Source organism: Microcaecilia unicolor, chromosome 12 (assembly GCF_901765095.1).
Source record: "Microcaecilia unicolor chromosome 12, aMicUni1.1, whole genome shotgun sequence".
Lineage (NCBI taxonomy): Eukaryota > Metazoa > Chordata > Amphibia > Gymnophiona > Siphonopidae > Microcaecilia > Microcaecilia unicolor.
In genome coordinates this window covers 108,781,605-108,802,791 of record NC_044042.1, presented here as the reverse complement: position 1 = coordinate 108,802,791, position 21,187 = coordinate 108,781,605, and the positions used below count along the sequence as shown (strand labels likewise).

At 44.2% G+C, this 21,187-nt stretch overlaps 1 protein-coding gene across 4 annotated transcripts in view; it reads right to left on the bottom strand.

The window, feature by feature from the left end:
- LOC115481352 (next to BRCA1 gene 1 protein-like) overlaps nt 1-21,187 on the bottom strand; it is a 148,277-nt gene that overhangs the window by 30,223 nt on the left and 96,867 nt on the right. For all 4 annotated transcript variants that reach the window (XM_030220421.1, XM_030220422.1, XM_030220423.1 and 1 more), the window contains 7 exons: nt 12,525-12,734; nt 9,642-9,801; nt 5,210-5,500; nt 2,657-2,809; nt 2,415-2,490; nt 1,862-1,972; nt 1,187-1,348 (listed from right to left, as the gene is read on the bottom strand). In XM_030220421.1, the coding sequence (XP_030076281.1) occupies nt 1,187-1,348; nt 1,862-1,972; nt 2,415-2,490; nt 2,657-2,809; nt 5,210-5,500; nt 9,642-9,801; nt 12,525-12,734 (1,163 nt within the window). The remainder of the gene's footprint in view (nt 1-1,186; nt 1,349-1,861; nt 1,973-2,414; nt 2,491-2,656; nt 2,810-5,209; nt 5,501-9,641; nt 9,802-12,524; nt 12,735-21,187) is intronic.

Below are 21,187 nucleotides of genomic sequence, written 5' to 3'. Positions count from 1 at the left end.
TCTGTGCTTGTGTGGAGTTGTTCTCCTATGCTGGCTTGCAGTTTTCTATTGCTGTCTCTGCCTGCCTGTGTCTAATTACCTTTCTCACTACACCTGGGTTTCTCTCTTTGGCTCTGGTGCTGTGTGGTGAGTCCCTCCTCCTTCTGTTCCAGTCTGTTTGTTTTGCTTCCCTTCAGAGTTCCCTTCCTGCCTTGTTTGTTTCTGCTTGGCAGGTCCTGCCCTTTGTTTCTCTCCGTGGGGGTTGTTTGTTTTTTCATCGTACTCCCGATTACCTGTTGTCTGCAGTGTTCCCTGCCTCTAGTTACGGTCTGTATGCTGACCGTGGTTTAACCCTTTGTCTGCAGCGCTTTTCTGCTTCTGGCAGTTCTGTTTACTGCAGTTCCCGGTGTGACTTGTTCAGCCCTTTCTTTGTTGTATTACCTCCTGTATTATTATTATTTAATTTGTTTATTGAATTTTTATAACAAGCAAAAACAAAAATCTTTCCTTGTAAAGTAACACAGAGCCACATAATTACAGATATTAATACAGCAATGAAATATTCTCTCTTCCTTAGACCACAACATTGGTTGAGGGGGCGATAGGTAACAAAGGAGTTACCTCCTGTATTACAGAGCCCTGTCCCTTGCTGTGCTGGTGTGTGTGTTAGGCTCTGCACTCCGTTTTGCAGACTTTTCCCTTCCCTGTTTGCTGAGGGTCTCTGCCTACAGTATCTTATGACAGTCCCTCACTTTCTTTGTGTGTGGTGGGCTACGGCTTGACGGGTTTCTGTGTATGCTTCCCTTCCTCCTTGATTACCGGCACCAAAGGGGTTGCTGGTGCTCCGGTCCCTGTGGGGGACCCCTCGTTTAATCTTTTTCTCCCCTCCCTAAGTATGACTCGGTTCCAGTTAGGCCGTGAGGCCCGCATGCTTGAATTCTGAGTGAATCGGTTCCAGTTAGGCCATGAGGCCCGCCTGATTGCCCTATCTTCCCTTTTCTGTGGTGCAAGTTGGTTGCTGCATGTGTGTGTACAGGGCTTGGTAGCTGGGGTAGTGTAGTGCCTACTCAGCCCGCCCTCAGCCTTGGCCTAGCCCCTACACTAGGCCTCGGCCGGGGCCCCAGGGCTCACAACCAGACTAACACAAAGGAGGACAGCTTCCAGCTCAGGGAAGAAACTGGGGGCCCATGACTTCATTAATACTCACTCTGTTGGCACTTGGTCTTCTGCAGGGGTTTGTGATCAGGTTCTGCGTCTAGAGTTAGGGAACGGATAACGGTTTCGCACACAAACTGGGTGCCGCTGATCTCCTCCTCCCCCTCTTCCTGTACAACTGTGTTCTCGGTCTCTGCTTTGGCTACGGGAAAATCTGCAAAAGCAAATTATACCCCCCAGTGAATTTCACTTCAGGGGAGGGGCAGTTCTCCTTCCAGGATATCAAGGGATGGATTTATATATCTAAAGGAGGAAATTCCCCTCTAGATCATAGTGGAGGAGTAACCTAGTGGATAGTGCAGCGGACTTTGATCACTTAACCCTCCATTGCCCCAATACCTGTATATACTATGTAAACTGCTTTGAATGTAGTTGCAAAAACCACAGAAAGGTGGTATATCAAGTCACCTTTCCCCCCTTTCTTCCTCTACTGTACGCAAAGTGATGTAGGTCCTGCATATCTTAGGGATATTGGTATGGAAATCGGAACTACATCACTTTGCGTACAGTAGAGGGGGAAAGGTGACTTGATATACCACCTTTCTGTGGTTTTTGCAACTACATTGAACAGGGTAAAACCAGGACTGGCTTAACTTGTCCTACTGGACGTAAAGCTCTCTGGTCACCTTTCTCACACTCTCATACACTTGACAAGACACCACCTTACCAGACAGAGGTTTAAACCCAGGTCCCTCATTCTCCTCTTCAATCTGATCCAACCCTGGCTTCTCAAACAGAGCAGTGTCGTGCGGCAGTGGAGACATACAAGGAGTCATATCTAAAGAAAGGAAAAAGCTATTACAAATAATTCAAGGAGCAGGGAGGATGGGAGAAGTCTTATAGCAATTTTCAGCCACAGTCTGCTGCTGATTCATAAGAAAGACAAGCAAAATAAAAATTGTTAGCCACATTGAACCTGATCTATTGGGATAATGTGGGATATAAATGAAATGAAATAAATACATTAAATCTGTTTTACTGTTCTGGGATCTTGCCAGGTACATGGAACCTGGATTGGCCATTGTTGGAAACAAGATACTGGGCTTGATAGACCTTTAGCCTATCCCAGTATGGCAAGGATTATGTTCTTATCTTTACTTGAATATCTGCGTTAAAACACAGAATAGAAGAGCAGGACTGGTTTTAAGCATGGGGGTGGGGGCAAGTGGCACACAGCCAACAAAACTGAAATCTGGTGCTGAGAGCAAGTTCTTCCTTACCAACGGGTGTGTTGTGAGGCACCCGCTCCAGTTCCTGAACAATGTTGATGTCCAGCAGCTCAAACGAAAGCAAGTCCTAAACGACAAAAAAAGACACAGATCACAGCTAAAAGAAAAACAAAACGTATACAAACACACAGACACACACACACACACATCACAACGCCCTGTAAAACATTCCCAGGCCAGCTAGGAGGCTCTGAGCTCATTTAAGGAGGGTGAAGCGGAAGGGAGTCTCATACCTGGGCGGTAAGCAGATCTACGGATGGGATATACATCTCCATATCACCGAGTATATTGTTAATCGTTAGGGGGATGGGTGCCAAAGGGAGCTGCAGTTCATTGGTTTCACCATCCACCAGCTGTTTTCCTGCTTCGGACTCAGAAGAAGCCTCCTGTGCCAGATTCAAAAAGAAAAATAGGATTAGTTGATTGTGGGTGGTCATGAGAGGGATATTTCTGAGAAGCGCAGGGAGGGCACAGAGCAGCAGTCGGGCCACACTGTACACACTGTACTAAACAACGCAGTCCCCCAGAGACACCAGTTCCATGCGGTTTATAGAAAAAAGAAGCTAGGCAATCCTAGGAGATTCAATTCATCAATTTTAAATAATTATACAAGTAGAAAATTTCTAAATATAAATGTCTTTAGCTTCTTCTGAAATTTCCATTTATTTATTTGTAGTATTTGTATCCCACATTTTCCCACCTATTTGCAGGCTCAATGTGGCTTACATTTTCCGTAATGGTGATCACCAATTCCGGAAGAGAAATACATATTTAAGGTGAAAGGGACAGAGTGGATTAAGTATACAGTAAAGAAAGTACATTTTCATAATCAGAGATAAAAGGTGTTGGATTAAGTCTTAACTTAACTTGAACAAGCCTTACATCACTCCTTATATCTTATCACTTTTATCACCTCTCCACCCTCATCTCTCCCTACACTCCTTCCCAGGAACTCCGTTCACTAGGCAAATCTCTCCTAGTTGCACCCTTCTCCTCCATCGCTAGCTCCAGACTCCGTTCCTTTTATCTCGCCGCACCTTATGCCTGAAATAGGCTTCCTGAGCCGTTAGGACTAGCTCCATCCCTGGCCGCCTTCAAATCCGGGCTAAAGGCCTACCTGTTTGATGCTGCTTTTGACTCCTATCTTGTCACTTACTGGTAACCTTTATCTTGTCTTCCTCTCTTCAATAGTCCTTCTGTCTGTCCTACCCTTATCCTTATTGGTCCTGTCTGTCTGTCCTGATTTAGATTGTAAGCTCTTTTGAGCAGGGATTGTCTTTTCATCATGTTCAATTGCGAAGCGCTGCGTACGACTGGTAGCGCTATAGAAATGATTTATAGTAGTAGTAGTTATATCCAGTGCCAGGGCCGGTCTTAGGCAGGGGCGGTCGCATAGGGCCCCGCGCTCCTAGGGGCCCCGCATCTCTGGAGCGTGCTGGGCCAATTTTTACCGCAGCTGGGGGAAAAAAAGCTTTTTTAATGGGGCAGTAAAATCAAAAGTAGCACACGGCTATTTACGGCCTGAGCCTTTACCGCCACCCATTGACCTAGCGGTAAGGGCTCATGTGCTAACCGCGTGGTAATCATGCAGCATGCATTAATGTGGCCGCACTGCCCCCATGATAGAAAATAGAAAAATATTTTGTATGCGGGAAACAATGCACGCCAACTTTGAAATTACCACCGGGCCCCTATGCTACCTCAACGATAGTGTCAATTTGGCACGCATTAGCCCTACTGCTCCTTAGTAAAAGGGCCCCTAGGTGAGCTAATGATATGAATTACAGACTGGGAACCAAGAAATCTGGAATGAGATCTGGATCTTATACTTATAGTCACCTTGGGCAAGTCACTCAGAGGCAGATGCATCAAAGTCCCATTAAGGTACTGATTGCTATTTGCAACTCGGTAAGAATTACCGAGTTGGAAATAGCAAGGGATGCTCAAAACAAATGAGATGCAAATGAGCTGCCTGCAAAAACAGCAAGGAGCTCGGCAAGGGGGAAGGCAATCGGTCACCCAAGCATGCGCAGAACAGACAATCGCTAAGAGTGTCTGCTCTGCGAATGCTGCTGACGTCTTTCATACACGCATAAAAGCTGTCCTTTTTTTTTTCCAAACATTTTTTAATTGCCATCAACTGTCTCCTCGGCAGCACTCCTGCAGCCAGACCTGCCTGATGACCCTTGGCAGCAGTAGAGCCGGTGTTGATGGGGGAGAGAAGAAAGCCAGGCGAAGGAGAAAGCGAAGGGCTGCTTGGTGAGTGGGGAGAGGACAGGCACTAGAGATGCCACAGCTCTCCTCAGCCAATAGGCAGCTGCTATTTGCACGGTAATGGGAAAGAAACAGCAGTACCGACAGCTCCTGACCACCAGTAAAAATTTCATCATTTTCTGTGCATCGCTAGGAAAAGGGCTGTGAATCACTCGGAATAGTAACTAGCTCATTGTAATAACTTTGCATACAATTATCATTAGCTGCTACCGTGACAGGAAAAGAGCCCGCAGAACCGTTATGTGCAAGTCTCGCTTAACTGGCTCCAACCAGTATAGAAAGCACGTTGCTGGCTCATTACGTTTTGTGCACCTGGGCCTCAGTCTCCCCCAGTCTCAGGTATGAACTTCAATTTTAAGCTCTTTAGGAAAGGGAATCAATGTACCTCTATGTAATTTACTGTGAACAACCCTGGTTGAAAAATGCTATATAAAAATACCAATCGCTTATACTAATGGACTACAATCAAACCCTGGATTACTGACGATAGAATGTGATAAGACAATGCTTACAGTTCGTTTGCAAGATGTGTTGTCTGTTTCACTTGAATTAAACAAAGATTTTTCATTCAACTCCAGGCAATCCGAGGAAGGAAAAGAATCCACAACGATGCTACACCAGATGCGGGGGCCAAACTGTTCCCCCATGAGTGCCAGACGCCAGTGAGATGTGTAGGTCCCTTCTAGGGCAGGTGCGATGAACTCCACCGACAGGATACCCACTTGCCCGGGGTGCAGAGATGGGACACACACGTCCTTTTTACCAGAGGAAGCGAGTGTCAAGTTCCCCCACATAAATTTCAGCTGCAGTAAATAAAAAATACAGAAGGAAAACATTACAAGACTGAATTCAGAAACTGATAAAGGATTTTTGACCTTGATGTAATCAATGTGTGTTTCAAACACATAATTAAGGTTTAGCATTTTGAGAAATCAATGTTTTATACACCTGAGCACATTATACTAAAGAAAAGAAAATTTTAAAATAACAGGACTTTTCAAGCCTCTGCAAGTCTAAATATATTCATGAACCTCTCACACCATGTACCAAGAGATCTATCATTGGCAAGTGATGGAGAGTTAAGTGTATCTAAGAGTAAAATAAAATATGGTTGATAATTTTTACTCCTATATCAAGGGCTCAGGTAATGAGCTCTTGGTATAGGAGTAAAAATGGCCTAGACATAGGAATAACACTAGGAAATACCAAAAAAGGAGGCAACAGTCTCCTGTTGGCGGTGGTGGAAATAAAAGGTTAAAGTAGATCTTACTTGTTAATTTTCTTTCCTTTAGTTCCACCAAACCAATCCAGAACCTGCATCCAACAACCAGCAGATGGAGACAGAGGACAAGAGCTCTGAACTCTGCACTTTAAGGACACTATGCAGCCACAGCTCCTCAATAACTTGATTTACAAAACAATAGTATGTGTCTTTCCTTTCACTTGAGTTGTAGTATCCAAACTATTTTTCTTTATCAATTCTCTTTTTTCTTTTTTTTTTCCTGCAACATGAAAAGAACTTAACACTTAGTTAAACACCACATGGAGAAAACCTACTGTTACTTCTAGTGTGTCCAAAACACTGACATAGTAGGGAGGGCTGCTAGACTGGTCTGGTGGGACTAAATGAAAGAAAATTGTAGGGCAAAGCTCACAGCTCTTGTTCTCTATCTCCATCTGTTGGTTAGTAGATACAAACCTACAAGTTCTGGACTGGTCTGGTGAGGACTCTAAGGAAAGAGTAAGAATTCAAGGAAGCCTGAGACAAGCACAAAGCACAGAACACCATTGGTTGTGGGGAAGTGAGGGCAAGGCCAGAGATCAAGTAGACTCTACAATGCTGTAACAAGCACAAAGTTTACTGTCACCATGTTCTACAGATTGTCATTGCCCAGCAGGTACAGATAGTATCTTGTCAAGGAAGTGTTTCATTAGTATTTTATGCATGTTTATCTTTGTTAACCACCTAGAATTTGCAGGATAGTGCAGGCTAAAAACTTTTTACATAAATAAGTGGCCTAATGGTTACTGCAATGGGCTGAGATCCAAGGAACCAAAGGGAAGTAGAGGATGACACAATGACAACCCAACAGGGGGGATAACTCTTAGAAGTTGTTTAATAAAAGCAGCAGAATAGGGACCCAACACGGGCCGTATTTCGGCGGATGCAGCTGCCTGCCTCAGGGGTCACTGCTGTCCTTTTACTTATGCAGTCCAGCTATGATTTTTATACATATATATTTTTTATTTAGGTAGTCCTACGATTTTTATACACATATATTTTTTATTTATACAATCCACTTTGTTTTGAATAATTGTTTATGCATTCAATATGATAGAATTTTTAGGTGCATTTTTGACTGCACTTTTATACATTTTCATTATTATGTTTTTTCCAATATGTTTACATGATATTTATTCATATGTATTTTGCCTTTTATGTATAGTGTTTATTGTGACCCCAGTGTTGTGTCCCTATTCTGGTCTGACACAGTATGGCTATTCTTATGCTCTTATGCTTATGTTATAGTAACATAGTAGATGATGGCAGAAAAAGACCTGCATGGTCCATCCAGTCTGCCCAACAAGATAAACTAATATGTGCCACTTTTTGTGTATACCTTACCTTGATTTGTACCTGTCTTTTTCAGGGCACAGACCGTATAAGTCTGCCTAGCACTATCCCCGCCCCCCAACCAGCAGCCCCACCTCCCACCACCGGCTCTGGCACAGACCGTATAAGTCTGCCTAGTACTATCCCCGCCTCCCAACCACCAGCCCCGCCACCCACCACCGGCTCTGGCACAGATCGTATAAGTCTGCCCAGCACTATCCCCGCCTCCCTCTACCGGCTCTGCCACCCAACCTCGGCTAATTCCTTCTGAACAGGATTCCTTTATGTTTATGTTCTTATGTACTTGATGTAAAGTGCTGATAAGAAACTTGCTGCACAGGCTAAAACTCACAGTAACAACGTTTTCAGGTACATCAGAAGCAGAAAGCCTATGAGGGAATCCGTGGGACTGTTAGATCACGAAGGAGCAAAAGGGGCACTCAGGGAGGACAAGGCCATATTGGAGAAACTGAATGAATTCTTTGCTTTGGTCTTTACAAAAGAAGATGTAAAAGATCTGCATGTACTAGAAATGGTTTTCAAGGGTGATGATGTGGAGGAACTGAAAGAAATCTCAGTGAACCTGGAAGATGTACTGAGCCAAATCGACAAATTAAAGAATAGTAAATCACCTGGACCGAATGGCATACATCCAAGGATACTCAAAGAACTCAAGCATGAAATTGCTGATCTGCTGTTAATAATATGTAACCTGTCGTTAAAATCGTCTGTAGTACTTGAAGATTGGCCAATATGATGCCGATTTTTAAAAAGGGATCTAGGGGTGATCGGGGAAATTACAGACCGGTAAGCCTGACGTCATTGATGGGAAAAATAGTGGAAACTATTATAAAGAATAAAATTATGGAACACATAGACAAAGACGATTTAATGGAACAGAGTCAGCATTGGTTCAGCCAAGGGAAGTCTTTCCACATCAATTTGCTTCATTTCTTTGAAGGCATGTGGGGAAAGGTGATCTGGTTAAAGTAGTGTAGCTAGATTTTCAGAAAGCTTTTGCTAAAGTTCCTCATGAGAGACTCCTGAGAAAATTAAAGAGTCATGGGATAGGAGGCAAGGTTCTGGTGTGGATTAGGAATTGGTTATCGGACAGAAAACAGAGGGTAGAGTTAAATGGTCACTTCTCTCAATGGAGGAGGGTGAACTGTGCAGTGCTGCAGAGATCTGTACTGGGACTGGTGCTGTTTAACATATTAATAAATGATATGGAAATTGGAATGACCGGTGAGGTGATTAAATTTGCAGATGATGCAAAGCTATTCAAGGTTGTTAAAATACAAGCGGACTGTGAAATATTGCAAGAAGACCTTAGGAAACTGGAAGACCAGGCATCTAAATGGCAGATGAAATTTAATGTGGAGAAATGCAAGGTGATGCACACTGGAAAGAATAATCTGAATCATAGCTAACTAACGCTAGGGGTCAGCAACAAAGAAAAAGATCTAGGTGTCATTATAGATAATACGCTGAAATCTTCTGCTCAGTGTGAGATGGCGGCCAAAAAAACAAACAGGATGCTAGGAATTTTTAGGAAAGGGATGGTGAATAAGACTGAAAACACTATAATGCCTCTGTATTGCTCCATGGTGCGACCTCACCTTGAGTACTGCATTCAGTTCTGGTCGCCGTATCTCAAAAAAGATATAGCGGCATTAGAAAAGGTTCAAAGAAGAGCGACCAAAATTTTAAAGGGCATGGAACCCATCCCGTATGAGAAAAGGCTAAAGAGGTTAGAGCTCTTCAACTTGGAAAAGAGACAGATGAAGGGAGATATAAAAGGGAGATATGATTGAGGTCTACAAAATCCTCAGTGGTGTAGAATGAGTAGAAGTAAATCGATTTTTTTGTACTTGTTCCAAACATACGAAGACCAGGGGACACTCAAAGAAGTTACATGGAAATACTTAAAAAAAATAGGAGGAAATATTTTTTCACTCAACAAATAGTTAAGCTCTGGAACTCTTTGCCAGAGGATGTAGTAACAATGCTTAGTGTGTATCTGGGTTTAAAAAAAAGTTTGGACAAGTTCCTGGATTAAAGGTCCATAGTCTGCTATTGAGACTGCTTACCCGGGGATTGGTAGCATGGAGTGTTGCCATGATTTGGGTTTCTGCCAGGTACTTGTGACCTGGATTGGCCACTGTTGGAAAGAGGATACTGGGCTAGATGGACCACTGGTCTGACCCAGTATATCTACTCTTTCGTTCTTATTACATTTCACTTCAACAAACCCCCATGAATTTGGAGCCTTCTACTGTTGTTGCCCAACGTTGTTGGCTTGTGTGTGCAGTACATTGGTCATTTTTTACCTTGGTGTCAGAGTTCCAGTTCACGTTGCCTGTGTTCTTCATCCGCCAGTGCTTGATGAACTTTGTGCCTGGCTGCAGGTGGGTCCCATCAGGCAGGTTCTCATCTACAAACACTGCCCCCAGCGTGGGGATGATGGGGGTGGAGGGTTCTAGGGGATCTCTGGAAACATGGCAAAATAGAAAAGGCTTGTTTTTACTCTCCAGCGCCCAGCAGTCCAAAAAATAACTCTACCTCAGAGATCCCAAAATTTCCTATTAATCAGTGCTCACAGTAGGAATGAAAGTGTGATCCTATCTAGAACATTTCCCATTTTCAGTATAATTTTGCAACCAAATGAATATTAAAACAGAAAAATATGTTTTGTAAAAGACACAATTATAGCTAGAGTACTTTTAAAAATCTTTCTCCTTTTTTTTTCCAGATCAATAGAACCAAGGTGAGGGGTCTGGCACTGTGAGCCTATATTCACAACTACCCAGGGATTTTACTCCAGTTTTAGTAGGTTGTTCCTTTCAGTCTTCCTTGTCTGGCTGTTGCACCCACAGCTCTGAAGCTGGGGACAAGTAGGAGACTCCTTCTGGAATTCTGGACTCTAAATCTGGTCACTAGGTATCTCCCTTAACAATTCCTCACCATGGTCTGTGAATACAGCAGACTTTGATCTTGGGGAACTGGACTGAATTCCCACTGTAGCTCCTTGTGACTCTGGGCAAGTCACTTAACCCTCCATTGCCCCAGATACAAAGAAGTACCTGTATATAGTATGTAAACCGCTTTGCATGTTTTTGTGGTATATTAAGTCCCATTTCCCTTTCCATATTTGAGATTCTACATGGAATGTTGCTAGTGGAGGAGTAGCCTAGCGGTTAGTGCAGTGGACTTTGATCCTGGGGAACTGAGTTCGATTCCCACTGCAGCTCCTTGTGACTCTGGGCAAGTCACTTAACCCTCCATTGCCCCTGGTACAAAATAAGTACCTGAATATATGTAAACCGCTTTGAATGTAGTTGCAAAAACCTCAGCAAGGCGGTATGTCAAGTCCCAGTTCCCTTTCCCTATTTGAGATTCCACATGGAATGTTGCTACTATTGAGATTCTGTTGCTACTATTGGAGATTCTACATGGAATGTTGCTATTCCACTAGCAACATTCCATGTAGAAGCCTGCCCTTGCAGATCAGCAACGCGGCCGCGCAGGCTTCTGTTTCTGTGAGTCTAAGTGCAGGACATCAGACTCACAGAAACAGAAGCCTGCACGACTGCGTTGCTGATCTGCAAGGGCAGGCTTCTACATGGAATGTTGCTAGTGGAGGAGTAGCCTAGTGGTTAGTGCAGTGGACTTTGATCCTGGGGAACTGGGTTCAATTCCCACTACAGCTCCTTGTGATTCTGGGCAAGTCACTTAACCCTCCAAAGGTACAAAATAAGTACCTATATATAATATGTAGACACAGAAAAGTGGTATATCAAGTCCTATCCCCTTCCCCTATTTGATACCCATTGCATTTTCTAAGGAATGCAGCATTTCCAGCTTCAGCTGACTTGAGTGGAGGCAAACTCAATCCAGGAACTGAACTGGGATTCTTTGCACTACCAGGCTAGCCCACAACAGTTACATTACACACGTGTAGATACCAGCTGGATACTTTCACCTTCCATTCACTGGGCCTAAACTTCCGCAAGTTCCTTAATCTCCCTGTGCTCCAATAGACAGCAGACTCTGGAAAAGGGACTCTGTGTACTCAGGTGAATCACTCTGCCGATTGCCAAGGACCCTATATCATTTAAATATCGCTACGACTGAACAAGGTCTGAACAATCTGCTGTACTGACCAGCCCTGGAGCTGGAGGAAGTGAGCCCTAAGTCCTAGTCCAAGCAGACCAAAGACAGCCAACAAACCCCTGGGTTCTTCACCATGACCTACTGCCGTTCCCCGAAGGTTGAGCCCCCAGGTTCAGGTAGCCAGCGGGATTTGTCCACAGCCAGGAAATATCGGTGACTGAAGACAGACAGTTTAAGTGAGAAACAAGGCAGGCAGCAAATAGCATGGTCAAAAGTCAGCTCAGGTCAAGGCAGGCAGCAGGCAACATGGTCAGAAGTCAGCTAGAGTCAAGGCAGGCAGCAGGCTACATGGTCAGAAGTCAGCTAGGGTCAAGGCAGACAGCATGGTCAGAAGTCAGCTAGGGTCAAGGCAGGCAGCATGGTCAGAGGTCAGCTAGGGCCAAGGCATGCAGCAGGCAGAGCAGTCAGAAGTCAGCTCAGGTCAATTCAGGCAGCAAGCAGTGTGGTCAGAAGTCAGCTCAGGTCAAAGCAGTCAGGCAATCGAAAGCGCACTCACAGAAGCAGCCAAAAGCTGTTGATGAAGCCCTGAGGAAGCCGTGAAGCCAACAGAAGAGGGAGCACGTAGCTGATGTTACAATGGGCCGACGCTGTCAAAAACGCAGGGGCGGAGTCCTCTCCCAGCGCTATGGAGATGCGCATGGGAAAGAAAGCCGTGCCATGATGTCCCCGCCAGATCGCACCACCGGGAGCAAAGGACCCTGCACCTCTATCCTGCCAGTCAACGGTGCCACCTGACATCGGACACCCCCCCCAAAGCACGCCCAACGTGCCCCCGGTATTAGGGTGCAACATCTTCACATCTCAGCTTTCACTCTGATCTGGTCAACAAGTCAATTTATGGTTTTCCAAAGAAGAAGACTGATGTCTCTAGTGAGGAAATACCTGCAGAATGGAGTCAGTAGTTGCAAGACTGATTTTTGAACCCATGATCGCAGATAACCCAGATTCACATATTATTGGCTACGTCTTTCTGTAAAACCACCATAAAAGTGGCCAAACAGACACACGCATGTCTGTGGCTCCCACCCTTCGGTCCTTACGCCAGTATTGCCGGCTGCTGGTTCTCATGTTTGGCTGCAGTCAGTTCTGAAGCCTGCTCCGAGCTGTGAAAGGAGTCCCAGAGGCGCATCTTTCGGTGCAGTTTCAGCTGTTTCTTCAGCTCTTTCACTTCTGCCTTCTGTTGTTTCTTCTCCACTCGCAACCTCTGCTTCTCAGCTTTCAGGAGTGACTTGTCCATCTGTTTCTGGAGCCTGTGATCGAGGGTGGAGGAGAGGGAGGAAATATATAAAAAGTCATGTCCATATGCACCATTATTATTATTTCTGAAAAAGAACTGAATAAGACAACAATAAAAGATTAAAAAAATCTCTAACGATTAAAAATGGAGGCCAGTAACAGTAAACTAGCGCTAATTCATCAGTAGGTACAAAATATAACAGATGGGTTGCAACAAACATCCTGCTGAAAAAAATAAAAATATCCTCTGAACAATGCACAGTTATAAATCTCTGACCTTTCCAAAGCAAATGTAGGGGGTAATTTTAGAGTAATTAGATCTTAGCTGTTAACTTTCTTTTATTGAGTCCCACCAGACCAGTCCAGAACCTGGTGTTATGTCTGTAGACCAGCAGAAGGAGACAGAGAACAAAGCCCTGTGAGCCTTGCCCTATTAAGGGCATCCTGCAGACTAAGGTCCCCAATATTTTGATAGCATAGCAGTGGTGACAGAATCACACATAATACTTTCATTTATTATTTGTTTATTGAATTTTGCAACTTAAACAGACATAAGAACTGCTAAGTGAAATACAGCTTTAGAAACAAAAAAAAAGAGGGGGGGGGGAAATAAACAAAACAGGAATTTACTTTCCTCAAAGAAAACATAGTATTTAGCTTCATTAGACCACAATAAGGAAGGGGGGGGGGTAGGAATTAGTGAAGATTATTACTATAATATTTCTAAATTAAGAAATTGATGCTGCCAGCATTCTCGTTTGCTCCTACAAATTCTCTATCGTTGTTTAGAGTCTAGGAAAGATTTAAGCTGATCAGGATTAAAGAACACATATTTTGTTTGCTTTAACCTTACAAGACATTTACATGGATATACAAGAAGGAAGGATCCTCCTAATTCTATTATTTTAGATCTCATAGAAAGAAACAATTTTCTTTTTTGTTGAGTAGTCTTAGTCACATCTGGATAAATCCAGATTGTTTGTCCTCCAAATATACGATTTGTAGACTTAAAGTAAAGTCTCATTACTGAGTTCAGATCTTGCTGGAAGACAAAAGAAACACGCAGCGTCGCTCTTTCCGTAGCCTCTTCTAAGGTTTGTTCCAAAATGGCTGTAATATTGTTTAAGTCCATTGATTTCTCTCCTTCTACTTTTTTAACTGTATTAGGTATAAAATATTTTATTCAATGGTGGGATTGCCTCATGTGGAAAATTTAGATTTTCTCTCAAAAATCTTGTAAACATTTCTAATGGAGGAGTCCCTACTAATTTAGGAAAATTAAGTAGACGGAGGTTTAGTCTTCTATTAAAATTTTCCATTTGCTCTACTTTTCTTCTTAGCTCCATATTATCTTTTATTACAGCCATTTTAAATTCTATAGGTTGATTCATCTCTTTCTGTAAGGTCTCTGTCTTTAAGGAAAAATCTTGTTTGACGATTTCTACAGAATCCTTCAATTCTTGTATAGTGGTATTTAAAGTTTTTACCTCCATTGAGGACTGCTGCAAGGTTTTATCCATATCCAACAATTTCAGCCATATCTGACCTCGGCTGACCTCCGGTTCTCTCCCCGCAGCAGCTGTTAACTTCACAGGGTCGGTTACCCCACAGAGGCCTCCAGCTTCAGCCTTTCCGGCTTGCGATGGGTTCTCCTCTCGACACACTGTGTGCGCAGGGCACGGAGGAATCATAGAGACCGGCGGGGGAGATAGAGATGTTTCCGCTTCCAGCGAGGCAGCCGCTTCACCGGCTCCTCCCACTATGGACTCCAACCCGCTGACTTCACGAGAGAGAGCAGGGAAGAAACGCTCGAGACCCAGCCTCGTCTGCGTGGACGTACCGGTAGGTGTGGGAGCTGTCCGGACGACCCCTTTGCATTTCGAATGAGGCATTTTTAGTAGAAGGAAAAAAAAAAAGATTATCGAGGCAAAGCTGGAGCAAGTTACCAAGCCTCTGCTCTCTGCGCCATCTTGTCACGCCCCCACACACATAATACTTTTAATATCCTCTTCTCTTCTACTTTTTGTTTCATTGTTATTGTTGTTGCAAAGAGGAACATCAAGAAAAAAGCAACCCAACAACAAATGCCATAAATTTCAAATCACAGCAATTCAGGAAGGGAAACTGGACTGGTTTGGTGCAGGGGCATAGCCAGACACCCAAGTTTGGGTGGGCCTGGACCCAAGGTGGGTGGGCAGCACTCCGCCTTGTCCTACAAGTGATTTGGTTTTTCCCTCTCTTGCCTGCATACCATATGGTCTTTCAAACATCCCCTCTCCCCCGTATACCTTTTAAATACCAGATTTTCACCGGCAGCAAAAAGATGTTGGGAGTTTTGGGCTGGTGGGGCTTGGGGTCCCTGCCAGCCACATTATAGGTATGCTGCTACTTGGTGGGCCTGAACCTAAAGTGGGTGGGCCTGGGCCCACCCCAGCCCACCCTTGGCTACGCCACTGGTTTGGTGGGACTTAAGGAAAGAAAATTAGCAGACCTCATTGTCCTCACCAGATCAGTCTAGAACCTATGAAATGCAGTAAAACTCTACTCAGGATGGTTGGGATTCAGACCCTCTGTCCCAAGTACCTTGGCTCCACACCAAATCTATAGTGCTCTGCAAAGGTATTAGGGAAGACCAAGTCTCTGCTTTATGAACATCTTCTTGTGACACTGAATGCAACTCTGCCCAAGATGCTGCAATATAGAGTGCACTCTCAAACCCTGGGAAACCTTCTTATTCACCAAAGTATAAGTGGCAGAAATGCTTTCTTGTACCACCTAGCAATAGTAGCTTTGAACACTGTCTGTACCTTTCTCACTTTACCATAAAGGCCAAATAATCTGTCTGACCTATCAAATTGATTAGTAACCTACATGTATCTCATTAAGACTCTGTGACTATCCAGGATATGCAGGGTCTTAAAAGATTGAGAAACTGATTCAACTGAAATAGAGAAACTACCTTCGGGAAAAAGGACAGAACTGTATGAATCATGACCCTGCCTCTGTAAAGTGGAGAAACGGACTCTTACAGGAAAAGCTTTGCAAGCCTGAAAGTCTTTGGGCTAAGGAAATGGCTAAGAGAAACACTTTTTTCAAGGTGAAGTCTTTAAGAGTAGTGTTCTTCAAGGGTCTGAAAGGTAGCTGACCCTTGAGAACTAAATTGAGACTCCAAGTGGGAACAGAAGATCATAGAGGGAGCCTTAAATACATTTCCCGTCAGAAAGCACACAACATCAGGATGAGCTGCTAAGGAAAATCTCTCCAATCAGTCCCAAATATGCAAGCTGCTACCTTGAACCTTCAAGTATTCTACTGCCAAAGCCTTGTCGTGACCTTCCTGCAAGAACCCTAAAACATAAGCAATGGTGGTTCTGGAGTTGATCACTCAACCTAGAGTCTGAAGTAGCTGAACTACTCACAACATGGCATGCATTGCTTCGTGATGCAAACTGGCCCCAGACAGGGATGAACTCTGACTTCCTTTTGCCAAAGGAAGGCCACTACATCTACCATAACTTTAGAAAATGTCCTGGGAGCCATAGCTAAACCAAATGGAATTGCTTAGAACTGTTAGTGTTATTCCAGAACGACAAATCTTAAGAAGCGCTAATAAGGAGGCCAAATAGGAATGTGTAGATAAGCTTCCTTGAGATCTAAGGAAGTTAAGTACTCTCTCTTTTGTACCACTGCTATCACCAATTGCAAGGTCCCTGTCCTAAACTTAAGCCCTTCAGTGCTTTGTTGACCTCCTTGAGGTCTAGAATGAGATGAAAGGAGCCTTCCTTCTTGGGGATGACAAAGTGGATGGAATATCTGCCTAGTTCTTGCTCCCTCTTGGGAACCAGAACTACCACTTCTAAATCCAACAGATTTCAAGTCATCAAGAAACTTTTTGGCAAAAAGGAATTGGGAAACTGCCAGTTGGTAATCTTGATCTATCATGTCCAAGACTCACTGGTATGACCTTATTTGGAATATTCCTTGAGAAATTTGGAAAGATGACCACCTACCCGAAAGGCTGAAGAACAGAACTCCTCAGAACGCTGGATCGCTAAAGGACAGGAAAGGACAGTAGATGGTATGGATGGCAAACAGGTTAGGCCACATATCACATGGTCTTTATCTGCCTTCATTTTTCTACATTTCATTTGTCTATGTTTCTATGCATATATAAAGAAAGTAAAGACCCTCAGTTTCTAACTGCATTTGTCTAGAAGTGTTCTGAGCTCTGTCTTGAAAGGAGGACTGATGGGAGTGAAAGTGAGAAGGCTGAGAGCAGGGGCATAGCCAGACACCCAATTTTGGGTGGGCCTGGGCCCAAGATGGGTGGGCAGAAGAACTCCGCCCTGTCCCACAAGTGATTTGGTCTCTCTCTCTCTCGCCTGTATGCCATATGGTCTCTCAAACATCCCCCTCCCCCCATACCTTTTAAATAGCAGATTTTCACTGGCAGCTAGCAGCAACTAATACACACTGCTTATGTTGGCCCCACAGCCTTTCCCTCTGATGCAACTTCCTGTTTCTGCATAGGTGGGACTACATTGAGGGAAGGCTGGTATGCAGGAAGGACAGTTGTTGGGAGTTTTCGGCTGGTGGGGCTTGGGGATCCCTGCCAGACACTTCATAGGTGTGCTGCTACTGGGTGGGCCTGAGCCCAAAGTGGGTGGGCCTGGGCCCACCCGAGCCCGCCACTGGCTGAGAGAAACCAGAGCATCCCAGCCTGTAATATTTCATGTCTCAGAATCTGGACCTGTTGGGTGATCCCTGAGAAAATAACTTAGGCCTGTCTTCAGATAACCTTTGAGGCTTTGTCTCTCCCAAGCCCTTCCCAATTTCTCCATATCTTCTCCAAACAGCAACTTGCCTTGAAATAGCTGCCTGTTGAGTCATGTCTTACCAACAGTGACAGCCAAACAGTTCCTGAGTCAAAAAAGATGCCTAGCAGAGGCAGCATGGAATATACTTCTAGCTGAAGTCCTAATAAGGTCATATAATGCATCTGATACATGAGCAAAACCCTCCTCCAGATGGGTTTGATCAGCTGAAGCATCACACATTTCCTCTGTGGATAAACTTTAATCACAGTGTTGATTCTCTTCTACACCCACGTCTGAGAGACAATCCAATTATCTTCCCAGATGATATAAAAACACAGGCAACCAAATCTTTGAGAGGGTTGTACCAAAAGGAGATTGAAATGGAAGGCTCAAGTTTATCAACATCAACAGCTCAGGATCTCCGCAATCCCACATTCCCAGAAAGCATCACATCTGTGGAAGAGCCTCCCTCAAAAAGAATGAAAATGGATGTTAGCAACCTGCATAGAACTATGCCTCCTTTGAAGGCTGTCGTTAATGAATTGGATGTTTGAGTGATGCAGACAACGATGTTTTGATTTTTTGGAAGAACAAGTAAAAGTGCTGGCCAAAACTGGCAAAACTTGCACAGGGGATCCTGTGGTACTCTTGCTACCAGCACATCTGAGAGGGCATTTTTTATTATGGGAAGGACTGTGAAGACAGACGAGCTAGACTGAATCCTGACTTTGTTGATGACTTATTATTTATCCACAGATTAAAAAATTATAGTGCTTCACAGGGCATATTTTTCCCCTGCTAGAACATACAGAGTAGGTTGTATTTTGTCCTCCTGGACATCTTAACAGGGTGGATTAGCATTCCTTGGGACGGTAGAAGAAGTCAGATATTGTTGGGGTTGGAAGGGTACAGGGTGGGAGGGGGGTCAGTTGCTCATTGATATTATTGTTTTCTATTGGTGATTTATAAATAACTGGGTAAATGTAACATCGGGACATGCTAGAGAGGTACAATTCCTTGATGAAATCAAGGACAGCTTTATGGAGCAGCTGGTGCAGGAGCCGACGAGAGAAGGAAAAATTCTAGACTTGGTCCTTAGTGGAGCGCATGATCTGGTGAGGGATGTTATGGTACTGGGGCCGCTTGATAACAGTGATCATAAAATGATCAGTTTTGATATCAACCTTGAAGTAACTATACACAAGAAGTCAAATATGTTAGCATTTAACTTTAAAAAAGGAGTCTATGATAAAATGAGAAGAACGGTTAAAAAAAAATTAGGGAGGCAACTGAGAGGGTAAAAACTGTACAACAGGCATGGACGCTGTTCAAAAATACTATCCTGGAGGCCCAGGCCAAACATATTCCGTGAATTAGAAAAGAAAGACGGAAGTACAAAAGACAGCCGGCATGGTTGAAAAGTGAGGTGAAGGAGATATATAGTAACATATAGTAACAAATAGTAAATGATGGCAGAAAAAGACCTGCATGGTCCATCCAGTCTGCCCAACAAGACAAACTCATATGTGCTACTTTTTGTGTATACCTTACCTTGATTTGTACCTGTCCTCTTCAGGGCACAGACAGTATAAGTCTGCCCAGCACTATCCTCACCTCCCACCACCGGCTGGCTCTGCCACCCAATCTCGGCTAAGCTCCTTAGGATCCATTCCTTCTGAATAGGATTCCTTTATGTTTATCCCACGCGTGTTTGAATTCTGTTACCGTTTTCATTTCCACCACCTCCCGTGGAAGCTATTAGGGCTAAAAGAAACACCTTCAGAAAATGGAAGAAGGAACCGTCTGAAAATAACAAGAAGCAGCATAAGGAGTGTCAAAGTAAATGCAAGGCGCAGATAAAAAAGGCCAAGAAGGATTATGAAAAAAAGATAGCATTAGAGGCAAAAAAACATAGCAAAAATTTTTTTGGTATATTAAAAGCAGGAAGCCGGCAAAAGAATTGGTTGGGCCGCTGGATGACCGAGGGGTAAAAGGGGCGATCAAGGAAGATAAAGACGTAGCGGAGAGATTGAATGAATTCTTTGCTTCGGTCTTCACCGAGGATGATTTGGGTGAGATACCGGTGTCGGAAATGGCATTTCAAGCGGACGAGTTGGAGAAACTTACTGACTTCACGGTAAACCTGGAGGACGTAATGGGGCAGTTCAGCAAACTGAAGAGTAGCAAATCTCCTGGACCGGATGGCATTCATCCTAGAGTACTGAAAGAACTGAAAAATGAGCTTGCGGAGCTACTGTTAGTGATATGCAATTTATCCTTAAAATCGAGCGTGGTACCGGAAGATTGGAGGGTGGCCAACGTAACGCCGATTTTTAAAAAAGGGTTCCAGGGGAGATTACTACTACTTACTACTACTTAACATTTCTAAAGCGCTACTAGGGTTACGCAGCGCTGTACAGTTTAACAAAGAAGGACAGTCCCTGCTCAAAGGAGCTTACAATCTAAAGGACATGTGCAGTCAGCTTACAATCTAATGGACAACAAGTGCAGACAGTCAATTGGGGCAGTCTAGATTTCCTGGATACAGGTAAAATGATTAGGTGCCGAAGGTGACATTGAATAGATGGGCTTTGAGTAAGGATTTGAAGATGGGAAGGGAGGGGGCTCTGCGTATGGGCTCAGGGAGTTTGTTCCAAGCATAGGGAGAGGCAAGGCAGAAAGGGTGGAGCCTGGAGTTGGTGATGGTGGAGAAGGGAGCAGAGAGGAAGGATTTGTCCTGTGAGCGGAGGTTTCGGGTAGGAGCATAAGGGGAGATAAGGGTAGAGAGGTAGTGAGGGGCTGCAGATCGAGTGCATTTGTAGGTTAGTAGGAGAAGCTTGAACTGTATGCGGTACCTGATTGGAAGCCAGTGAAGTGACTTGAGGAGAGGGGTGATATGAGCATATCGGTCCAGGCGGAAGATGAGACGTGCAGAAGAGTTCTGAACGGATTGAAGGGCGGATAGGTGGCTAAGTGGGAGGCCAGTGAGGAGTAGGTTGCAATAGTCAAGGCGAGAGGTAATAAGAGAGTGGACGAGAGTTCGGGTGGTGTGCTCAGAGAGGAAAGTGCGAATTTTGCTGATGTTGTAGAGAAAGAAGCGACAGGACTTGGCTATCTGCTGGATATGTGTGGAGAAGGAGAGGGAGGAGTCGAAGATGACTCCGAGGTTGCAGGCAGATGAGACGAGGAGGATGAGAGTGGGGGGAGAGGAGATGTGGGTTTGGGTGGAAAGATAATAAGCTCTGTCTTGGACATGTTCAGTTTCAGGTGGCCCTAGGCAGCAATGTCCGATAAGCAGGCCGATACTTTGGCCTGGGTTTCCGCAGTGGTGTCTGGTGTGGAGAGATAAAGCTGGGTGTCGTCGGCATAGAGATGATATTGGAAGCCATGAGATAAGATCAGCGAGCCCAGGGAAGAGGTGTAGATTACTACTACTACTACTTAACATTTCTAAAGCGCTACTAGGGTTACGCAGCGCTGTACAATTTAACATGGAAGGACAGTCCCTGCTCAAGGAGCTTACAATCTAAAAGACAGGTGTACAATCTAAAGACAAGTGTACAATCTAAAAGACAAGTGTAGAGTCAATCTGATAGGGCATACTATATTTCTCGAAAAGGTTAGGTGCCGAAGGAGGGGTCCAAGGACAG